General features: G+C 45.3%; 1 protein-coding gene across 2 annotated transcripts; it reads right to left on the bottom strand.

Moving 5' to 3' along the window:
* Window positions 1–24,115, bottom strand: si:dkey-122a22.2. 2 transcript variants are annotated; one of them, XM_048260980.1, is made up of 11 exons: window positions 23,952–24,115; window positions 23,478–23,640; window positions 23,073–23,144; window positions 22,905–22,981; window positions 19,465–19,565; window positions 17,086–17,202; window positions 15,202–15,276; window positions 5,184–5,322; window positions 1,553–1,635; window positions 1,243–1,339; window positions 1–522 (listed from the first exon to the last, which is right to left on the bottom strand). In XM_048260980.1, the coding sequence occupies exons 1-11, from the start codon at window positions 24,012–24,014 to the stop codon at window positions 355–357; spliced, it is 1,155 nt and encodes a 384-aa protein (XP_048116937.1). In that variant the 5' UTR covers window positions 24,015–24,115; the 3' UTR covers window positions 1–354. The 2 variants fall into 2 exon arrangements, with proteins under 2 accessions (XP_048116937.1, XP_048116939.1); XM_048260982.1 differs by having other exon boundaries at window positions 23,478–23,637.
* Between the last annotated feature and the right edge of the window lie 60 nt (window positions 24,116–24,175).

The following is a 24,175-nucleotide window of genomic DNA, read 5'->3' as shown; positions in this document are numbered from 1 at the left end:
ATGATTGTTGTCCTCTTTTTTGTTCATAACAAAAAATGAACTGGAATAAAAAAAAAAAAAAAATGACACAAAAATAAACAAGTCACTTCAATCACGCTGACTGTAAAACAGCAAAACTTTATTTACAGATATGAAAAAAAAAAAAATCACATTCACATATCCACCACCACTGACAGCAAGCCTTAAAGCTTCAAAATCCTAATTCAAACAAGCAGGTACCCTTTATAGCCAGTAAGTCTGTGGTTTACCTCCCCAGAATCCGTTTCTGGTCCACAAACACATCCTCCTGGGCAGCCCAAACCTAGGTCATGGCTTGGCCTTGGGAAGGCACAGGCCCACCATCGCCCGAGCACTTCACTGGCTCTGTTTTCTGGACTGCCGGCGTGACACCAGCATCCACAGATGTTTGCTGACGGCGGCCGGCTGGGTGTAGAGCATGCGCCGGTCGGCTCCAGGGACGTGGATGCGTGAAGCCTGGGGGTAGGACTGCTCCACAAAGCGCTTCTGAAGCTCCGCCACCACCTGCCACACAAACCACACCACACCAGGGGGTGCGGGGTGAATTTTGGAGTTAGCGGGGTGGGAAAAAATAACAATTAGCAGACTGATAACATAAAATGTGTATGTATGATACGCCAACGGCCAATTGAAGTGGCGTGTATGTTTATGCAAAGCCATGATGCCATATTGCAATTAGAGTGTGATGGGAATGATCGACACAGTAAGAAGCATGGAGTATAAACAACTTCAGTTAAATTTGCTTCTACCATTCTTCTCTTTGTTACTTAACATGGCAAAGATGAAGCTAGTTGCCTTTATTTATGTCCCATGTGAACTTGTCTTATCTGAGTATGATATGTGAGGATGAGAGATCTTCATTTTGCATTTGATAATCAGATCAAAAGGGAGCGAAGACAAAAGAGCAATGTAATGATGGTGACGATGAGTGTTTGATGACGAATGACGATCAAAAGAAAGCCTGAAGATGACAAATGAGTTGCAAATGAGTGTGTGTGTGGGGGTGGGGGGGGAATCCCCCTTGGAAAGTCGTAGGTGAAAATCCAAGACCCTTTTCTTTTTTATTTTTTTCCCCCCCAAGATCCTAGATTGGGAGTGTAGGCAAGAAATAAAGGCTAAACTTACCTCTCAGGGACAGACAGAGGTAAGAAATGAAAAGTTGAGAGATAAAGAGAGAGGGATGAAGAGAGGAGTGAGAGGATGAGACACAGGAGACTCACTCACCTGGTTGAGGTGAGCAGGCAGCTGCTCGTCGTAGGTGTCTCCCGTGATCACGCTCACCGACGTCTTGGAGGAGAGGGGCTTAAACTTGGAGATCTCCCTGAGAGAACCAGAGAAGTCAGTGTAAAGAGGATAAAACGCACGCACATCCAAATCTGATGGGGGGGCTGTGCCACTGGGCTGGGGGGGCAGTACCGCTGGGCTGGGGGGGGGCACTGTGCCGCTGGGGGAGTGGGGGGAGGGCTGTGCCACTGGGCTGGCAGAGCCGCATATGGGGGTCACGTGACCGGACTTGTGACCTGGCTCAGCTCACCTGACTTGTGAAGCGCTCTCGTTCAGGAAGAAGTGTTCATCCACAGCACCACTCTGGTGGGCAGGGTTACTCAAAAGGTACTTCTGATGAGGGAGAGGGAGAGGGAGAGGGAGAAAGAAAGAGAGAGAGAGAGAGAGAGAGAGAGAGAGAGAGAGAGAGAGAGAGGGAGAGAGAGAGAGAGAGAGAGAGAGAGAGAGAGAGAGGAGAGAGAGAGAGAGAGAGAGAGAGAGAGAGAGAGAGAGAGAGAGAGAGAGAGAGAGAGAGGGAGGGATTGGAGAGAGAAAGAAAGAGACAGACGGGGAGATGTGCAGAGGTGTCAGGAGTCAGTATGCCACAAACTGCAGCCACATCCTTCTTATTTGTCTCTGAAACAAAAACACTCATCCACACTAATGTAAGTAATGCACTGATATACAGTTTAATTGTGAAGGTGAGAATGGAGAATACAAACAAAAATGGTCTTTTTTCTTATTTCTGACTTATTCTTCCGCCAGAGTTAACAGTGTATAATTGGTAAATAAATGGTCTTAGCAACATACTTGTCAATAGTCTGATCACAAGGTCATCATACACATTCAGTAACATTGGCTGAGAAAGCCCATCAGGGTATCGCACACAAAAAACGAATCAGAAGAGGTGAAGAAAGCAGGCAAGCAGAAACGAAAATCCACTCTTCTTGCATTCAAATGATGGGCCATGAAGCAGGAACCATCATCTTTGAGTAAATTAATCTAAGTAAACAATTACCTCCCCCCCCCCCCTCTATGCTAAGTACACACAGTGCAAGCAAGGCCTCGTCTCTTTTTTAAGTTCAGCCTTTATTGTCAGGATTGGCATGAAATGGTGAAACGTTACCCATGTGTCATTATAAAGACAAGACAGTGAACGCATTGAGCTTGTGTGGTCCAATACCCCCCCACCCCACACACACACACGCGCACACACACACACACACACTCAAGCCAGCCAGCAGCCCCTCCCTAGACCCCAATGAAAGCGCAGGCACTTGACTGTGTCGTGTTAACAGCAGAGTCAATTAAAGGGGTGCGGCCGCCCTCGCGAGAAGCAACCCCCCCGCAGCTGCCAAAGCAGGCCGAATTAAAGAAGCGACAGGAGCCTCTCTCATCTACATAAAAGGCCTGTGTCGCCATTAGCCAGCAGTTGATTGCTTTCCCCCCCTCATCCCTTCCCTAAGCTCCACCATCACCACAACCAACTGTCCAACCAACTACACCCTCCTCTCCCATTGAAATCCCTGTGTGTGTGTGTGTGTGTGTGTGTGTGTGTGAGTGTGTATCATTTACTCTCTTCCACTAGTGACTGGGCAAGTCAGGACCTCAATGTGTGCGCAATGAAGTCCTTCACTAGCGCGTTGAGTGTTTTCTTTTCTTGTGGTCAACTGAAATGACCTTTCACCCCACTCAAACTTTGCCTTTACAGTCTTCTCAATGAGCCGCCTCTCGCTCCAGGAACACTGATGAGCTAGTTAATTGCAAACACACGCTTCCTTGAATAACTTTGGAATTTATCCGCCAGGTCTTAAGACAGGAAATGTAAAACAGAATACCACCCCCCCTCAAAAAATAAAAATAAAAAAACACCTCCCCATCTCCACTCCCTCTGGTGACAAACGGTCAGCTTAATTATAATTAACCCAACCCACAAATAATCAACAACCATTTCACTTCAATCCAGCCCACCTTTGCAAGGTGGTGGTGGTGGTGGTAGGTGGGGTGGGGGGTGGGGGCTGTGATTTCGGGTGGCAAATGGGGAAGCTGCTCGTCTCCGGAAGGCCAAAGGAGCGGCACAAAACCCTAACGGACAATTTGCATATTCGCCGGCCGGTCCGCTAACGCGCATGAAATTGGGTGGAACTGGAGCGGTGGGTGCGGCCAGTTATCTGACCACGGGCCGGCGCGTCTGGGGTCTAGACCTGAGCGACTTCTGAGAAAAAAGTTGACTGAAGAGGAAAATGGGGGGGTGGAGGAGAGAAAGAGAGAAGGTGGAGGGGAAAGGGGGAGAGGAGGAGAGGAGGAAGAGGAGGAAGAGGAACGGGTGAAGACGAACGAGTGCAGAGCTGATCTGCATGAGGGCCGAGCCTCCCGCGTGGGCATCGACTCTCTCCCGGGAGATGTGTGGAATGTCGTGCTGTTTCCTGCTTAAAAGCATTTGGTTTTGTCCTTGGCCTGCTCGCAGACTAATTACCCAGCAGGAGTTGCACACTCTTCCCCCTGCGTCTGCGTCTGTCCTCAGTACACTCTGACATTACGCACACAGCAGCACCACCGTGTGGTCACAGCACAGGGAGACCAGAAATAAAGTGAGGACCACTTCACACTGTCTCACACACACACACATACACACACACACGCGCGTGCGGCGTACGTACACACACACACACACACACACGCACACACACACACACACACGTACGTACACACACACACGTACGTACACACACACCCTCTTTTCTTTTCCTTCAGCCATCCACACTGCGCTTTAGATCAAGGTAATGGGACTGATAGTCTGGCCGATGTCTGTACTTGCTCTTCTCGATCGCTCCCTCTCCAGCAAGTGAACAAAACTGTCTCGATCCCTGTAATTGATCTCCTGGGGACTGAAAGTGGGGATTCTCCCTCCATGCCCAGCGTGTCTGAACCGTCTCCCTCGGAGCGTCCATTTCTGCAGCTACAACAGCACATGCACAACCTGCAGAGCGTATTTTGCCTACAGTAGCATCATGATACAATGGGGTCTCATGCAAGAAACAACAAACAAAAGAGTTTTCTCCTGTTTGTATCTCCAATTTGCCAGTTCGCATTTATTGCTGGGATTCACCTATGTTTCCTTACATTTGCTGGAGATTTACCTATGATAAGGGAAAATTCCTTACATTTGCTTAACAAACACATGAATACATTACAAATATCATAATAGGGCTGAAATTCAACATTAGGTCAAAGAAAAATCACAGCTATTTAGCCTTTTAAGCCTAGGTCAAAGAAAAAACAGGCTAAGAAAAGAATCACACATCTATACTATGGAGAGGGTCTCTGAAGACAAACTGAAGTATTTTTTAACTTTTTCCTATTCAGTCGCCGCCATCTTGTGAGAAGAAAGTCCATACAAGTCGATTACCACACCCTCCTTTTGTGTCCACTGACAGTAGCTTGTGCTGCCTTGTACGTACTTCTCCTAGCAAGATGGCGGCGATTAAAATTACAAGGAATGATTAAAAAGGCGACTCAATGGGGCTATTGTATATTCAGGGTTCCTACACATTTTGCATTTCAAAATTCCATACTCAAATTTCCAAACTTCTCGGTAGATTTTTCTGACCATATTCTCGACATTGCGGCCACTTCTGGTTTGGGATAACTCGGTGAAAACAAAGGTATGGACAACTGAAGTGAATTAAAAAATGACACTTTTGTTTCTCATATGGCAGGTATTTGCTCACATGATACCTTTCATGCAAGTTTGTATATTACCAACAAAATAACCAAACAACTAAAGAAATTAATATCGCCCAAAATATCAAACTATCGCCTAAATATTGGTTCAGAGCCATTAGATATCGATATTGACATCAACAAGAGTACGTATCGGTCGACCCCTAGCAGTGTCCCACCTGTCTCTGAAGCAGCTCCTCAGAGACGTGCTGGTCGTGCAGCGCCGGCTTCATCAGGCCCAAGATGATCAGCACCCGACTCAGGCCAGCCGCCGCCACAAACTGCAGCATCTGCAGCGAGGGCACCAGCTGAGAGTACCTGCACACAACACACACACACACACACTTAATACCTATCTAACACCAGTCCTTAAAAACAGCACACAGTAGTCCTAGTGTTCCATCGGGTAATGTAATGGTATAATGTTCACAATGGAAACAAGAGCACTTAGGGGCAGACGTACTTAGACAGCGTAGGCTGAGCCTGTCAGCCTGCCAAAAGCACACGCCGTGCCTTGCCATTTTAAACACATTTTACTATGCATTCACTTCATCAGGTGAAAAGGGCTCGTCACCGACCTCCAATCTAACTTACGTCGCCTAAAACTGAACAGCGTCATTCAAACACAGTCTCAGTTGAATGAAGTATACTGACGACATTAAAAGGAATGAAAAGTTGAACAATCATTAAGTAACACAGTAGAATATAATACGACGTCAACAACAGCAGTGATATTGCAGGGCAGATATTCCACTCCACTTCAGACTAGTTGTGCCGCTAGGCTACGACAGATTATATAGTCTCGCTGGTATGGACCCTTTCAAGAGAGTTCCATTATCAGCATCATAGTTGGCCCCACAAGACTTCCGTTTTAACATTCCATATGTTATCTTAATGCAGAGGAAGTAGATTGGGGCCCAAATAGAACGTTCAAGCATTGTTTTAGTTTACCTTGTTGAAAGGGTCCATATAGTCTCACTGGTATAAGGAAGAAGAGGACGTGAGGAGGCAAAAGGAAGACATCACAGGGCAAACAAAACTAAAGGTTGCTTTTGAAATGGTACAAAGAAACAGAACTGGTGTTGTAACTCATTCAGTTCTGTTGCTTCTCAAAGTCTCTCAAATGGACCCATTTAATGGCAATATGGATTACAAAAGCTTTTTAAAGTGTCTGGGAAATACCATAAACGGCAAAGATTTTCATACAGGGATACAGAAAAAAAAAAAATTATTTTAACACTTGATACTTCTATTCTTCTCTGAACCTTGCCATAAATGCATAATGCATGAGCTCAATGCTTATTCAGTGCTCCTGTAGCAGGGAGGATGCGGTTTCATTCATGTTCGTTCTGTTCATACATACCATGCCATGTTTTCAGGCGCACACTAGGGTGGTCCTTATTTTTAAAGTCTCCAATTGTCATGCTCTTAACCCTTCAAATTGTTCCTTTATATAAGAAAATACTGCATGCCAATTTTTATGGGAGTAACATAATAATTCCTGGTAGCTCAATAGCTTTAAACTTTGAGATGATTTTCTGTTTGATTTTCATAAAAACAGATCATTTGAATTGGTATTATAACTGGCTAGTAAAATTCCAAAACAATCTCCATAGAAGCATCTAATGCACCATATATTCCTAAATATGTATTTTAGATACATATTTTAGATACATATCTCAGTTTACTTATTGTAGAAACTAAATCCAAATTAATCAGTTTAGCAGATTTACCTTTCCTGGTGGAATCAATACAATTTCTATTATCACCTTGGTTATTGTTTGGGTTTAGAGAACATTTTTTGGTCTTCATTAAAACATTTGTATCCATTTGCAACATAAAACAATTGCATCCACGGAACCCCAAATATGTGCCACAGAACTGTATAAGGAAAAGGCACCTTTGCCATTCCTTGCTCAGATGTGCTTGCAGTTGTGTTCAGTGTTCTGTACCAAGAGCAAAATCATGGCAAAAACAAGAAGTGAAGTTTATTTGATTAGTTCCACCATACCAGAATTAGTTGGATCAAATCTGCCATCTATTATAATGGAAGATCACTGACGGATCTATCCAGACTGCAAAAAGTCAACACTGGCTGCTGAGCATCAGAAATGAGGGATTTTGAAAAACTTTGTGCTTTTTTGAACACTGGCTGCTGAGCAATAAAATAGTAGTTCAACTTTTAATATTACTTGCATATCACAATAACGCAGCACATCTTAACATACTGTAGGCAATCTTCCACATGATTGAGCTAACTCTAAATATATTTTTTTTTTGTCAAAATGTTTGCATATTTGTAATTTTGAAGTTAAAAGGAACAGTTTAAGAGGTTAAGACACTAACATTTTGCAAAAAAAATAAAAAATTGGACTTGATAGGGACCACCCTAGCGCACACAGCAACAAAATAACGTCTGAAAGTCCTAAATGTCAGTCCTCGATCCAGATCATCATGGAGGAGGAGATATGGTGACCCTCTGGCCTTTTATTTGACCAGTGCTTATTCCACAACTAATCATCAGTCATGGCTATCTCAACTAACAGACCATTTCGGGCCTACTCATGTCAGGATAGTGGTACATATCTCACCTTGAATTTCCCCTGGGGATCAATAAAGTATCTATCTATCTATCTATCTATCTATCTATCTATCTATCATAAAATACATATCAACAACACCTAACATAGTTTTTAAACAGTTCCATGTATGCATCTAATTGGGCTACTTTAGTCAACGTCACAAAAACCTGTGCAGCCTTTTCCTCTTTGTCAGCTGAAAGACAGAGGAGCGCTGCACTGTCTAAGGATGACCTCGAGACTTCTGCTCCAAGGTTGAGAGGGGATAAACCCCCCCCCCCCAGGTGGGATGCTCTCTGTCTTCTCGCCTCTCCTCGTTACGCCTAATGTATCATCCCATTCACTTTGTCCCTGTGAGTCCAGATCAGTACACGTCAGTTCATCTTTTCAGCCAGGACCCCCCACACCCCCCAACCACTTCCCCAAAGCTTTACCAGGAAGACATTTGCCTAAAAAATGAGCCTGGAAGCACCATGCTGAGCATTAGAGAGGAATTAGGGGGTTGGGGGGTGGTGGGGGTCAGATGAAGGGGGTGCAAGGGGGTTTTTGTAACTCAAGAGGCCCCATCGGTTTCAGTTCACTGGTGCTATGAATTGGCTGGTCTCAGACTACAGAGCCAAATCAATAGGAAGGCCCCACACACACACACGCATACACACACGTGCAAGAGCGCACACTCACACAGGCACATGCGCGCGCGCACACACACACACACACACGCATCTTTTAATAAGGTGTTGCTCCTCTCTGATATTGATTTGCTTTTTTGATTCTATCTAATATTAAGGGAGGCCAGGGGAGTGTGCTTATGACAAGGTATCAATACTGGCAGGAATCTCTCTCTAGCGGAGCGGTTGGCCCTGAACTTTATTCCTCTGGCCCTTTGAAGGAGAGAAACTTTCCTCATAAGTCACCGTGCCACTGCAACAAAATTGTGCCCCTGAGCTCTATAAGGAAATCAGACGGTCCACCACCCACTCCACCCCCTTCATGTGCACTGTGCACAGTGTGCAGGTCATGACATTCCCCCCTGTGCTCCACACGAAAGAGGTTGGGGAGAGGTGAGGGGGGTGGGGGGCTTAAATCAAACTTTTACGGAGACTGACGTTACTGACATTTCTGACACTCATCTTCTCCCGCTAGCCCCCTGCCCTGCGTGGCAAAAAAAAAGTCATTTCCTCACTCCAATTTCTTCTTCCTATGTTTGGGGACCCGCTCGTCCCTGACACCTTTTCACCTGTCAGCGGTCCAATCCCTCCCCTCCCCCCCCCCCCACACACACACACTGCACTCGCTCCCTCCCACACACACACACACACAGTGCACTGTGGAAAAAAGTATGTGTCCAGTATGTATCAAGCTGTACTGAGTCTGATTTCCAACCTGAATCAGTCCTGTGGCATTGACATTTATTTCAAGGTTTTTTCCTCCCTCTCTCTCTCTCTCTCTCCTCCCTCTCTGGTCGGTCTCTCTCTCTCCACCTGTCCTATTCTGTTCTTCTCTTTCTCCATTTTTAATTCTGCCCGGAGGCTAAGGATTATGCGCGGCAAGGCATGCGTGTCAAAGGAAAATTTAGCGAGGGAAAGACAGCCAAGATTGGCGGGATGAATTAAACAGATAACACAGGAGGCAGATGAGAGAGAGAGAGAGAGAGAGAGAGAGAGAGAGAGAGAGAGAGAGAGAGAGAGAGAGAGAACTAGGAAAAAAACATATTACCAATGCTGGTCATTTTCAGAGCTGCTCCTTCTTGCTCATCCCATCTCTCCCTTTCTCCATTCCTCCTTCCCCTCCTCTCTCTCTTTTTCTCTCTGCCCCTCTCTCTCTCCCTCCCTCTCTCTCTCTGTCTTACCACCTCCACTGCTCACTCTACTTCTTTTTTGCATGGGCCTGTTTAAAAAAAAAAAAAGAAAAAGAGGGAAATATCTAAATGAGTGCGCGTGTGGAAATGAGTTTGGGCCCGTGGACTTTCTGCTCTTTGACTTTTCCATCTGGATTAGTGCAGGCTGAATGGCCGCTGCGCTGTTGCTTTTGTTCGGAGCGCCGCTCAATCCACTGTCGGAATGCCGGCGCTCCGGGCACGATAAGGGCTTCTCGGGATGAGCGGCTCATTAGGAGGGAGGTTGGGGGTCGGGGGCATGGCCTCACCTGCCCGCCACTACGGACAACACAACACGACTTCAAATGGACCATGTACTAATAGACCACAGATCCACAGCCAAGCACAAACACACACACACACACACACACTCACACAAACTGTCATCAGTACACATGTTCAAACTCAAGGAGTCTCACTTACACAAACACACACGTAAATATGCCACCCTATAGTGCTGAGCAAGTGCTGCGATAGAAAAGTCAGTCGGGGCTCTAAACTGACCAGTGTGTAGGCCATACTCACTGACCACAGTATATTAGTGAAGACGTGAAAGTCAGAATGTCCCCACTACATGTTATCATTACTATTATAACAGTATGCAAGTTGCCTCAAAATGAAAGCTACATAGAGGACCTCTTAGTAGGTGAAGATGCAATTCTCTTTCGGCCCACTGGGTGTCAGTAAGGTATTACCAAATATCACGCATCACATCCACACAGGCAGTCTTGGGCCTTGGCCTCTATTTGTTTCTCCTGTATGCCCATCTCTCCATCTCTCCCTCACACACACACACACACACACACAATCTCCAACTCAACCTAACAGACTATTGTTAATGATACACACAGGTTCCTAGCTGCCTGGCAAAATTTGAAACACTGACTGTGAAGGTAATGTAACCAATGTAATAAATCAGTATTAACGACAATTCCTAACTTCCAAAACCTTCTCTCATACATACACAGGTATAAACAATATCCCTTGAGACAGGGCAAGCCAAGGTCTGCCTCTGCAGCTCATCACATGTCCTACTCCCGGTATGTGTCTGTGTGTGTGTGTGTGTGTGTGTGTGTGTGTGTGTGTGTGTGTGTGTGTGTGGCTGGACTGTCTTACGCTACTCTAGGTTTGTTTATGTTGGCTGCTGGTTACTTGAGCTACACACAGTATTGGGCAGTCGTCTGTCATTACACAACCTGAACTTCGGTACAAAAACAAACACACATGTTTATTTACATGCACGTCGTCTGTGCAACTGAGTGTGTGCTGTTGCCCTCCATGTCATCCATCAGCCCCCCTGGCCCACACCCACGCGCTTGTTACCCCACCTCCCCTCTGGAGGGCGCTCTCAGCACACACACCACGAGCCTCTCCACCAGCCCACTACCCTCCACTCCACACAAGCCTGCGGCCAAGCTTAAAGGGGAACTTGGCAACTATTTCAACTTAATAAACCCGTTTAGAAATCATTTGGATGGTTAAATGACCTGTTCCGGTGAAAATGGTGACTTTTCCCGCTGCCCTAAGCCCCCCCAGGCGGAAAACCAACCTTGCAACATTGAGACTACCGTCCCGAAAGAGAAGTGAGAAACAAGAAACTCGTTTTTAAATCGTGTTTCTTACCTTGTAACATCCACATAGTTCTGCCAAACTTATGCTAACAGTTCGCTAGCTTGTAAACAAATCCATGTGCTTTATCATTACCTTTTCACACAGTTTGAAATAGCATAATGTTCAATTTCTCCAGCAGAGGGGGAAATCCTGCCAAGTTTCCCTTTAACATCAAAACACCAATCCACCTGTGACACAGTTAAGGTTATAAGTTGTCTGCAACAGGGACTCACAACGGCAGACTCGGGAGTCGACCCTGGGCTGACTGATTGCTAGGTGGTGGCATTACTGGCATCGCTCCACCATGACCAGCATCATTTAGGGGTATAGATATGGTACCCGATTTGCCCCAAACAGTAACACCTGACAATCTCCCAGCTCCTATTCTTGTACCAGCTGCTACTACTACCACTCCTCACCAGGGGGAGTTGTAGTACTCTGACTCAAGTCTGGGTCAATGTTCTGTCCTCATCTCTCCACTCCTCTTTCAATCTCTCCCAATCTCTCACCTCCTCTCCCAATCTCTCACCTCCTCTCCCAACCACTCACCTCCTCTCCCAATTACTCACCTGCTCTCACCTCCTTTACCAATAGCGCTCATATCCTCTCCCAATCTCTCCATTCCTCTCCCAATCTCTCCACTACTCTCCTAATCACGAGCAAAAAATCCACTTATCTCCTGTCCATGCTATACTGTCCTGAACAAAATCACAAAATAGCAAATAGCAAATTCAAAAATATGGGGGGCCCTCTTTGACTAGAAGTTACAATTATTTTTACATCACACGACCAGGAAGTAATCAAAGTGGTGATGAATCAATTCAATCTCGACCCAAAACCTATATGCTGAAGTAGACACATGAAGCAGGCGCAGGAGTTGCTGGTCCCCATCTGCTCTCCTGCGTCACTGGGTTGAGTGGGCTTTGGGCTTTAGCAATAGGCCACTCCACTCCACCAGCGCTGTATGCTGCAAGGACAAGGCCATTACAGCCAACCGCGCCCCCGCTGGGACAATTTCTATTAATCTCCACTGAAGTTGTAGCCTTGGGCTCAACCACTTCTGTCTCACACACACACACACACACACACACACAGTACATTCACTGCCTCTCACATCCACATTCCCTAAAGTTGATACAGGCAAACTGCAACTCACACACACACACACACACACATACATACACTCAGATGCATGAGCACAAGCTCACAAGCTCACACTAAACATGAATTCATGAGCATAAAAGGAAACACACAAATTAACACATGTAACTATGCATATGTGTGTGTGTGTGTGTACCAATATGGCATATGAAACCACCCACACCATTGCCTCCGAGGGCCCGTTCAGATTCTGAGATCTGATATGTCGTCGTCTGATGGAAACGTTTTAATCAGCCTCAAAATAGCAAGTGAGCCTGCTCAAGAAACTCAAGGACAAACTGTATTATAAGATGGATGGTGTATTTGATGTGAAAAGATGTGCCCCTTCAGCTTTAGCAACAACATCTTTCTTTTTTCTCTAAAAAGCTTTAGCTGTCAGTGTTAATTTTTACTTATATTTTTTGTCTGCTAATATTTAAAATATATTCTCATAGTTAGGAAGTCAAAGACAAACCATTACATAAATACCACAAATCATTCCCTTTCACTAAAACCATGTCCTCTATTATGAGATGCAGCTACTACTGCTAGCCCAGAGCCCAGCTAGCCCAGAGTACGGCTAGCCCAGAGCCCAGCTAGCCCAGAGTACAGCTTGTACCCACGTACAGCTAACCAATTGCACAGCTAGACCAGAGCATAACTAGCGCAGATCCAAGCTAGCCTAGAGCCCAGCTAGCACTGCAAAGAGCATGGGTTTCCAAACTTTTCCATGACAAGGCCCCCCAAATACCACTAAGTTCTGGCCAAGACCCCTTTTTTGCAAGATGTGTTATGTAGTATCGACAATACTACGGCAAATGTAAAAATAAATTAAGCTAATCCTCTATCTGTTTAGCCACAAGCACTTCGCGATGGAGCATACAGTGTATGAAAGTTGCATTTGGGGCTTTCTGCTATATGAGATCTATTACTCCACTATTATTGCCAGTCATTATCATGGACACATTATTAAAATTGTATTTTCTAACAAATCTCATAGTAATAGGTATATTTTTAATTCTTAAAATGTATTTATTTTTGGATTTCATTTTTCCTTCCAACTTGCTGCGGAACCCACTTTAAAAACTACTGTCATAGAGCGCAACTAGCCCACAGCACACTAGCATACCTAGCCCAGAGCTCAGCTAGCCCAGAGCATAACTAGCCCAGAGCTCAGCTAGCACAGCCCAGAGCACAGCTAGCCCAGAGCATGACTAGCCCAGAGCCCAGCTAGCACAGCTTAGAGCACAGTTAGCTAAGAGCACAGCTAGCCCAACAGCCCATAACCTAATCAGAGTAGACAGATACATACATATACATTAAACACACACACACACACACACTATGCATAATGTACATAGATCCACATGCACATACATATACATTCACCGACACAAATTTACACACACACACACACACACACACCCCTACACAATGACAATGACACAGATCCTCTCATGCACATACACCCACACAAACATGTTTCTGTGTGTGTGTGTGTGTGTGTGTGTGTGTGTGTGTGTAGGAGGACTGGAGGGCTCAGAGGAGTGGGGAGCTGCCTGATTTGTCGGCTGGAACTGAAGTCATTTGGGAGGGATCCAGGCTGAATGAAAACCTTTGATGTGCAAATCCGGCATCCCTTGCATGGCACTGATATGGTCTCCACACACACACACCGCATCCACCACACACACACACACACACACACAGTACGTACTCAGGTGCATGGTGTACACACACACACACACCAACAACACAGGGCAAAGCACGAAAAACAATTTCAGATATAGGCACATTCACACACTCACCCAAGGGCAAGGAAAGAAACAAACAAACTTTCACACACAATAAATTAATATACACACAAACACACAGACACACACACACACATATCAAAATCACACCACCACGAGTAGTGTCTACCAGTCCTACCACTTATCTCTAACCAACAAAATGTGGAACTGAGAGAAGGGAAAAGAAGCACAGTGATTACGGTGGCTCATGGCCTACATGCAGGAGAACAGGAGAAGAATGGAAGCTAATGGAGAGGTGGCTCAGGCTGTGATCTTCCCAGAAATGTCTCGTTTCTGGGGGTGGGGTGTGTGTGTGTGTGTGTGTGTGTGTGTGTGTGTGTGTGTGCGCGTATGAGAGAGAGGGAGCATGTGAAATCTACCACTCTAAAGTCAAAAGTACAAACCTATTTCTCAATAACACTACTGTTTGTTAAGAGAAGCATCCGTTCAGTTGAGTTCAATTCAGTTCAGGTCCCCCTGGTCAGTTCTATCACACAGGTAAGCCCTGTGAGAGCCCCTCTCTCAAGTCATCAGACCTCTCCGTCTTCATCACAGCTCCACGAGACCTGCGAGCCACTCGACATCCGACACCTCCACCACCATCATCATTCCACCATTAGCGCCGCCATAAATCCAATTCCTCAAAGATCCTCAGAGGCACCCGCGAGACTCCGAAGCATTGTCGCGGTCCGACATTAAGTAATAAAATCGCCTCTAAAAAAGGTGTTGGTGGTACATTCCAGTTGTAAGTTCATTTGCAGAAATATTTATTCCAGTCCGGCGCGGTAATTGGATTGCGTGTACACTTTGGAGGGGCTTGCAGTGGGGCGAAGGCCTATTCATCACTGGGTAATTGGACACAGCATAGCGCAGAGAGTTCCAATGGCTCCTCTGTGAGTCATGGAGAAATATGTGCTCTTTTTTTCCCCTTGAATTCTTTTTAAATCAGTTGTCTTTTTTATCTAGGCCTTTTTTATCTAGGCTCTCCTCTCTTTTGCAAATCCTGGAAACATGATGTGATTGTGTGGACTGGATTTTTTTTTTTAGAGTTGGGTTTATGTATGTAAATATACTGTATTATAAGTATAACTCTCTCCCTGTCTGTGTGTGTGTGTGTGTGTGTGTGTGTGTGTGTGTGTGTGTGTGTGTGTGTGTGTGTGTGTGTGTGTGTGACTCCACTCTGGCAGGAATGACTCACCAATATTGCTGCCACTGCTCCTCCTCAAAGACATCCTCTGGGATGGGATCGATCAACACCAGATCAGACACTTGCCTGTGGAGAGAGGTAGTGTGTGTGTGTGAGAGAGAGAGAGAGAGAGAGAGGAAGAGAGAGAGGAAGAGAGAGGGTAGGGAAGGCAGAAGTAAGGGAGTGTTAAAGTGAAATGGCCAGACAGTAAGAGGAGTAGATGGACAGACAAGTAGTTTGTGGGCAACAGGCTGCCGATGCCATCCATCAGTCTAACCACCCACAAACCCTCTGCCACCCTGCCAGGAGAACCCCCACAAACCCTCTACCACCCTGCCAGGAGAACCCCCACACACCCTCTGCCACCCTGCCAGGAGAACCCCCACACACCCTCTGCCACCCTGCCAGGAGAACCCCCACACACCCTCTACCACCCTGCCAGGAGAGCCTGTCTTCATCAGGTGCACCATTTCTAGTCTCCAGGCTGCAGAGGAACTCGTCTCTGTGTGTTTACTCAGAGTCCAGAGCAGAAAGAGAGGAGAGGACCAAGAAGAGGAGGCAGGAGAGGAGAGGAGAGGAGAAGAGGAGGCAGGAGGGGAGAGGAGAGGAGAAGAGGAGGCAGGAGGGAAGAAGAGAGGAGGAAGGAGGGGAGAGGACAAAACAGAGAGGAGGAGGGGAGTAAGGAGGGGTGGAGGGGAGAAGATGGGAGAGGAGACGCCTGAAGAGGAGGATGGAGGAGATGAGGGAGGAGTTGGGGGAAGAGAGGAGTGAAGAGGCAGGGAGAAGAGAGGAATGGGGGAGAATAGAGGAGAGGAGGGGAGGGGTGGAAGAGAGGAGTGAAGGAGGGGAAAGGAGAGGAAAGGAAGGAGAGGAGAGGAAAGGAAGGGAGAGGAGAGGAAAGGAAGGGAGAGGAGAGGAGAGGAGAGGACTCTGCTACACTGGCTTCACTAATCCCTCGCTTCAGTGTAAAGACGTCCGATAACTTCACAGTTGAGGCCACACATCTCCATCGCCAGGGAGAAAGAGCAGGGGCTTGTGGGTAAATATATGAGTGGCAGGGGAGCAGCTTCATAAAGAGCTCCCTGTTAAACAGCTCTCTTTACTGCAGGAGGCAAGGAGTAGAGGACTCCTCACGGGCCTTTAAACTAATGCCACGGAACAGGCAGACCTGTCTTTCTCTCACACTCACACACACACACACACACTCTCTGTGAAGAGAACAAATACAAGGGTTTGGGGTTGCACTTAAAGCAGAGGATTCCCGAGCTCTATGTTCCTTTAACAGCCAATATAAAAAATGAAGGGTGTTAATCTACCTAGCAGTGCAGTGATTTCCATTGTAGCCATTCAAAAGTAATGACAGGAGTGCTTAAGTGTTACTCATAGAGCTAATGAATCGCTTCATCTAGGCTAGTAGCCTCTAAGCTCTCGAAGCTCCCGATCCATGGTGGCACTGTATTTCCAATATTACCGTAGAATGTAAACATGGCACATTACTTTATAAGGTCACAGCAGTATTTCTGTGTGAATCATAGACTTTATATACAGTCTATGGTGTGAATGACCATGGGTATTTTTGCTTTCATTCTAAGCAGTGGTTGTATCTTATGGCTAAAATGAACTGGCAGCCATGCATAACCCAGTCAGCAAATTGAAACAATTGCTATGTGCAATTTTTTCAAATGTGGATGTCTGTATGGGTGTCTTATGTGTTTTTAGCATCATAGGTATGTAGCAGTAACATTCTTCTTTTTTATGTATTTATTTATGAATATACGACCTCAATAGATGTCTTATTGCACTTGACAAGGAATGCACTTAATTTCGTTGTATCTGTTACAATAACAAATAAAGATACTCTATTCTATTCTATTCTGAATGGCGAGTGTGACTCACGTGTGGTGGATGTGGCTGTAGAACCGTCCATTAAGAGAGCCCAGCTCCGAGCCCACCAGGATGAAGGGAGTGGCGATCTCGGCAACCTTCACCAGCCGATGGAGGTCATCCACCATCCTAAAAAACACACACAGCTGTAGTTAACATGGGGGAAATAAGTATATATACACTCTTTTGATCCCGTGAGGGAAATCAGCTAGCAGCCTCCCTGCTCCAGTCTACCACACAGTATTCTATAGTACAGTGTAGTATAATATAGTATAGTATATTATAATATAGTATAGCATAGTATAGTATAGTATAGTACAGTGTAGCATATTATAATATAATTTTTATACGGCTCTTCACAAGACAAGTAGAACGCTCCATTGACTTGAATGGGATTTCCCAACGTTCTACGGTAAAATACATTTATGTAATTACCGCTGCAAACATATAATTACCGCTGTCAATGGCAACGGGTTTTGTGCTGCTGATCATATCACTCCGCAAGTATTCCGGTCACTTCTTGCATTGGAACTTCATTCAAAAGTGAAAGCAGACGGTTGATCCGCTGTGTTCTAAAGAATGTTGTTCAGCGTGTGTTGCGAACTATTTGTTTCCCTGCAAAAGCCACGACGAAACGGTAACAAATAAGTGTAAAGAGACATATCGTGGAGTTTATTTTTTCGTTTTGGCAAGTAGCCATATAATAAGCGGGATAATGTATAGAACGCTGGTCATTATGGGAAAATAAGTCCCTTCAGGGCGAAATAAGTCTGGTTCGCCCTGTCGGGACTTATTTTCCCAATAATGACCAGCGTTCTATACATTATCCCTTACGTATAGTATAGTATAGTATAGTATAGTATAGTAAGATAGGTATAGCCCACTGTAGGCAAAACGGGTGCCTCCACTCTGTCTGAACAGTACACACACTCATTTTAAATCACAGAGATGTACTATTCGCACCACACAGAGTGCATGTCCATCTGCTGAGGGAACCTCCTTGCATTGACAAATAAGACACGAGCGCAAATGAAGTGATTTCACTGTGGAGGCAGGAAGCTGGCCGTCAAACCGCCAACCCACTGTGCTTATTGGATTCTTGGGAAATTGATTACCCACATCTGGTGAGAAATAAATAAACAAATAAATAAATCAAATAAACACAGAGGGGGAGAGCGAGTCTGCCCAAATGTCTGGACTTGGCACCGGGGGACTGGCCGCTAGATGAGCGGGCGGCGCAGCCAAGTCTCTCTCCCCTCCTCCCCTCCGCCCTCCGGCCCACTCCACTACACCCCCGAGACACATTTAACATTCTGTGGTGCCTCACTGTGTCAGTGATCCACACACACACAGAGAGAGAGAGAGAGAATGAGAGAGAGAGATAGAGAGACAGAGAGAGAGAGAGAGAGAGAGAGAGAGAGAGAGAGAGAGAAAGAGAGAATGAGAGAGAGAAAGAGAGGCAGAGAGGGATAAATGGACACAGACAAATACACAAATACATTCACGCACACACAAAAAGAGAGGGACACAGACACACACACACACACACACACAGACACAGACAGACACACACACACACACCCCCGTGCCTGTGAACCAAAGCGTTTCATCAACCAGGTCCCGCTGGACAGCAGCATGACCTCAAGTTCTCACTGGTGGAGAGGGACTCCAGCTTCAGGAGTGATGAAAACAACACCACGCAGTGCAGCAAAGGAGGTGACGTCTCAGGTTTCCACCCGCGAATAGCCGTGAGACGCCAGCAGCCGCACCACTCAAGTGAAGTTAGTGCACGTTATTATAAGGCTAATAGTGATAAGAGGATCCAGAGCAGCAGTCTGCGCCTGCAAGCCCAGAGGAGCACAATGCTACTCATTAGCCGGTAAAATAAGCTCATTTGCTATGCTAAAGCGGGCCACGCATAATGGTGCCAATGCACGATTTTAAGAGGCGTGACCAACGAGATTAGCCAGCAAACGAACAAAGATGGGGAAATTAACATACAACAAGGGATAGTTGAGCTCTGGGACACAAAATTAGGATGTTTCCAGAAGTTTTTTTTTTTTCCTTTTCTTTTTTGCTTTGATGAGGGAGTGTCCGACTGTCTGTCGTGTCATCAGGTATTTCTAAAGGGCCGTTGGGAGATACAGTAAGCTGCCATCTGCTGGGAGAGAGGTGGTTCATTCTCGTCAACACATGCGTCAAGTGACAACGCAACGCATCAGTGTTTTGTCTGAAAGGAACATGCTTCTGGCAATACAGCCAATACACATCCATTGCCACACGCATCCACACGCACACCAACCAGACACAAATCTCATCCTTCACCCACAAAAAGGGATCACAATAGGTGACGTGGCTTATAAAATGTCAAGAGCGGCAGGTAAGGCTTACCTGCCTGTGGTGGACACTCCCCACACTTTTTCCATCCCGGCGGTCTCGTTCTGCAGCACCCGTCGGCTGAAGCCCAGGCCGACCCGGTCATAGGTGCAGACCTGATGGAGGACAATACACCGTTTAGCCATTACATCATACATCAAGTGTCAGGACATCAGTACAAAAACAGAGAGAGGTTTCTTCTTAAAGTGAAACTCAGGTCTAACAACAACCTATAGTTTTGATCCCAAATAAAAAATGTAAACTCTTTTATCATCCACAACTAGAGGTTGGTGGTGGTTGTTGTTATTAGACTAGAGTTTCCCCTTAACTTCAGTTGTTTAAAATGTACTCCAAAATTTGGCGTACTACACAAACAATCAACCCCCCTGAACCTCTGGCAGGCAGAACTATATGGTGTTGGGGGCAGAGTGTGATGGAAGTTGTAGTTTTCTTGTGATTCATTCTGATATTTACCACAACTACAATTCAATAATAAAGCCAAATCCAAGAGGAGTTGGGCGATTCTGAAGTCGTGCAATAATAGAGTAGCACTAAATTGTGAATTGTCACAAAGCCAAAAGCAAACAGCAAAATCTCTCGGCACGCCGAGGATGTCGGGCGATGCTCCCACGTGAGACTCTCCTGTACACCACTCGCACAGCTGGGTGACTCAGCAGAAACTGCCAAATTGTGTTGTCAGCACTTAGAGAAACAAGGTCTTGTTCTTCTTCTTCTTCAATCTCTCATTTCATTTCACCTTCAAGCACAGTGATCTTCCAAATCTCTAAGTTGGAATTTCAACCGCGCCCTGTCAAAAGAGGGGGATTCAGACCATTCTGAACATACTGCCAAACAGACACGGGCCATGGTGCCAGCACATACCACAGATGGCAAAGGCAAATATGTGGTGAAATCACAACAAGATTGCATCTAAGGATGATTAAAGATGAGCTATTTGTTCAAAAGTACAAGTATTAAATCATGCAAAAGTTTGAACATCTACAGCGTTATGTAAGCAACTGCAGCTTAAGGTGAATCAGCAGACAAGGAATTGAGAGTTGACCTATTTTGGGCTAGTGCCTTCTTTCTGGCGCTGTTCCTGATTTCAGGGCACTGCAGCAACGTTGCATGGAGGGCAGGCAGATGCAAAGCTGTGTGCATCTGTCTACTCCGCTTTCAGAAGCCTGTCCAAAAATCCACTGCGCACAGATGAATTTGGACGAACAGCACAGGGCACTCTGTCGCCTCGGATCCCTGCCCAAGCCCACCCGTCTGGTGATGAGAGGTGACATGGCAGTGACACTGACACACACACACACACACACACACACACACACACACACACACACACACACTCCATCAGGCCAACGCCAAGCCAGAGAGAACATTAAACAGGGCGGGAAAGCGCAGGCATTCTGAGAACTGAATTGTTTAAGGGCACTTTCATCAAGGGGAATTATTGTGATGCATTACCTGCGCTTGGCTGCCCACAATGACCGTCGGAGTTTTATGCATGCTCACTAATCCAGAAATATTACATTAGGATGTGTCCCCATTTGTTCCGTTTACCTTCACTAACGAGGGCACTTTGGGTTCCTGGGGTGGGTGGGGGCGGTGTTGTTATCTTATTTCAGGAGACGGGCCTGTTTGAGTCTAAATATGAGACTATGGCCTGTTCAGAGACTGTGTTTATTAGATTTTGAACTCCTGCGTGTCTCGCGAGGCAAATCCAGCAATCATTTGTATTCTCAAGATGACTGTATACGTTTTAATGGGAGACTAGTATACCCCGAGTGCAGTTTGGCTTCCCTGTAAAAAATGGTGATGCATTTCTTATAGAAGTGTTTTAATAATCAGCTTGTTCTACCATGGATTTAAATATTATACCCTGTAGCCTGTGAATGTTTTCTGAAGCAGTATATCATACATTGTATGTCATTTTTTAAAAGCATACGAAGAATATTGTACCAATGGTACCACAAATTCTGTGTGCTTGCAGCTGCTATCAAATACAACCGTCTTGATGACCGACTTTTAAAACGAGACAGTTGTGACAACACTTTTCTCCCGTTTGTGTGAAATGCTCACAGCTGGACCCCCAATTAGGTTCAACCCACTGTAGGTTGTGCAAACGTTAATAGGAACACACTTCCATTTCCTGGTGACCTCCCTGGACGGTTTGGACAAGACTTGGCAGCCGTGGCCTACTGGTTAGCGCTTCGGACTTGTAACCTCTGTTGTTGCAGGCAGCTCACTGCGCTGGGATAAGTGTGTGCTTCATCTCACTGTGTGTTCACTGTGTGCTGAGTGTGTTTCACTAATTCACAGATTGGGATAAATGCAGAGACCAAATTTCCCTCACAGGATCAAAAGAGTATATATACTTATACTTAAACTTAAGACTTATTAGTGTCATGGTTTGCCATCTTCTCACTGGTGGTCAAGCTCAGTCTGGTAGCTGTGCTAATTCTCATAATGCACGGCTCAAGCAGTATGTTTGGCTGGTAGCTGTGCTAATTCTCATAGTGCACGGCTCAAGCAGTATGTTTGGCTGGTAGCTGTTCTAATTCTCATAGTGTACAGCTCAAGCAGTATGTTTGACTGGTAGCTGTGCCAATTCTCGTAGTGTACAGCTCAAGCAGTATGTTTGGTTGAGGAAAAAACTACAGAGCAGCGCTAACAGAGTCTTTAGAGAGAAGTGATTTTGTTTACAGGGTGGGCTTCTCCTCAAGACGCCGCCTGATTCTACAACTTTTCATTTTAAGATTTTTGGGCTTTTCCAGCCTTTAGTGATTGGACAGTGGAGACCAGCCAGGAAACAAATGGGAGAGAGATGGATTGGTATTGAGAGATTACCTCCGGCCAGAATCAAACTGGATCCCTATGCCTCATATATGGGATACTGGCCCTTGTGCCACAGCTATACTAACACTACAGCTGCTTCTACAAGCTAGATGTAGGACTGACCTCTGCTGCCCAGGTGCTGTCTGTATAAAGAGAGCTATAACATTGGTCTCCTGGAGTCATTTGTCTTCAGCTGACTGGTCCATGCAGTTGATCGACTCTGACATATGTTTGCTAGTGGGCCACACTGGAACGTCTAATATAGTGTTCGAGTCACTGAGGCAGAAAAGAACATTAATGTGTGCGACACCAGTTCACTGAATGAGAGAACGAGACACTATATGACTTTATACAAGCCCCTGAGCGGGATTCAACCACCTACTTTTGGTACACCACCAGCAAAACAACATAAACATTACAAGCCTACTCGAATTGTCAACATCAAACCTTGTTCATAACAATTTCTTATGAACTTGTGTCGACGCATGATGTCGCCTTTTCCCAAATTCTTCACAAATTCACCCATTGATGTCCTATTTGCACAAATAGCTGTGCTCCAACAGACAGCATCATCAGCTGAACAAAGTCAGTCTAAAAGTCAACCCGCTTACCTTTGTGAGCTCGGATAGACTCTCCTGCACATGGTGCCAGATGTCTGAAGACATGCCAGTTGGGGCATCAAGCATAACTGAAACACATAGGTTTACATGCAGCACATCAGACATCACACAAACACTCATACCAGTATGTCAAAAGATTGCATTCAACAGTCAATTTACCAACTGGTTGTCCTTTTCCCTTGCACACCATGTAGATCTTTTGACCTAAGCCAATATCAAAGGACTCTCCACCTAGAAAATAAAAATGAAAGAGCAACATCTAAGATGAATAGGCTACTTTAATTATGTCTTTTATAAAACTTTTAAGGTGCATTTTGCAGTTTCTGTCTATATGAAGTTCATCCTTCGTATCTGTTGACGGTTGTACTGCATTGTGAATTAAATGTAGATGAATCAATGCACATAAAACATGTTTTTAATATTTACCTAGCCTACTTCATTACTTCAAAGAACCAGCAGTAATGAAAAAAGTGCTTACTTTCTAACAGCTCCACATTAAACAGGCTATATTTATGGATCTCTTTTGGAGATTATGGGTAGTTTTAAGAAGAAAAGTAAAGCTACCTTTCGGTGACAACATTTGTCCCTCTCGTTGCAATGCGGCATAGTTTAGAAAAGGAGGAACGAAGATGATGAGGAGTAGAATCTTTCCCATCAGAATCAACGTGGACCAACACGTCGTCTCGTTCGCATGCTGCGACACTTTACTTTCGCCTGGAGACGCCTTCTGCAAGAAAGGGATGCACTAGGGTTTGCTGATCTATTACAAACTGTACTTCATGGCAAAGTTGTAAGCTGGGTGGTAGCCTAGCTCAAACTCAAGACATTACCGGTGATGTTCTCGCATGCACCGCACGGTTACAAATTACATGCCTTCAAATGAAATGTAACATGTTCAGCAGATAGTTTTTAACAAGCACTCTACAATAAATAGCCTAAACAACGGTAGCTGTTGTTTCACAAGCGCACCGTGGTTCCTGGTGCACATTTAACGTTAGCTATTAGGCTACAGCATGGCATAAAGTTTAACCAAAACACCTTCTTTTTGTCTGTTTTAACGTTGCCATCGCCCTCTTGACCGTCTGTCCTTTTTCGCAACATTATATCGTTCTTAACTCAGGAATGTTCTGAACAGCAAGAATGATCAATGAATGACGAGTATCGCTCATATCGCTGCGTGTAGGCCTATACTTCCTGTTGCAGTTTGACAGAGACGGTGGCCGTTTTAGGTCTAAATTTGTTTTAAGTAACGACAAATTTCT

This window comes from Alosa alosa, chromosome 13, assembly GCF_017589495.1.
Source record: "Alosa alosa isolate M-15738 ecotype Scorff River chromosome 13, AALO_Geno_1.1, whole genome shotgun sequence".
NCBI classification, from domain to species: Eukaryota; Metazoa; Chordata; class Actinopteri; order Clupeiformes; family Clupeidae; genus Alosa; species Alosa alosa.
This window is presented reverse-complemented; position numbering and strand designations above follow the sequence as displayed.

What these genes read in the sequence shown, in the direction of transcription:
- si:dkey-122a22.2 (XM_048260980.1), bottom strand. Translation starts at nt 24,014, where the DNA reads ATGTTGCGAAAAAGGACAGACGGTCAAGAGGGCGATGGCAACGTTAAA. An exon ending in TACAGCCACATCCACCACAC is followed by an intron (nt 15,277 to 17,085) that starts GTGAGTCACACT and finishes CTCTCTCCACAG; the next exon opens with GCAAGTGTCTGATCTGGTGT. An exon ending in TGCCTGCTCACCTCAACCAG is followed by an intron (nt 523 to 1,242) that starts GTGAGTGAGTCT and finishes TTTGTGTGGCAG; the next exon opens with GTGGTGGCGGAGCTTCAGAA.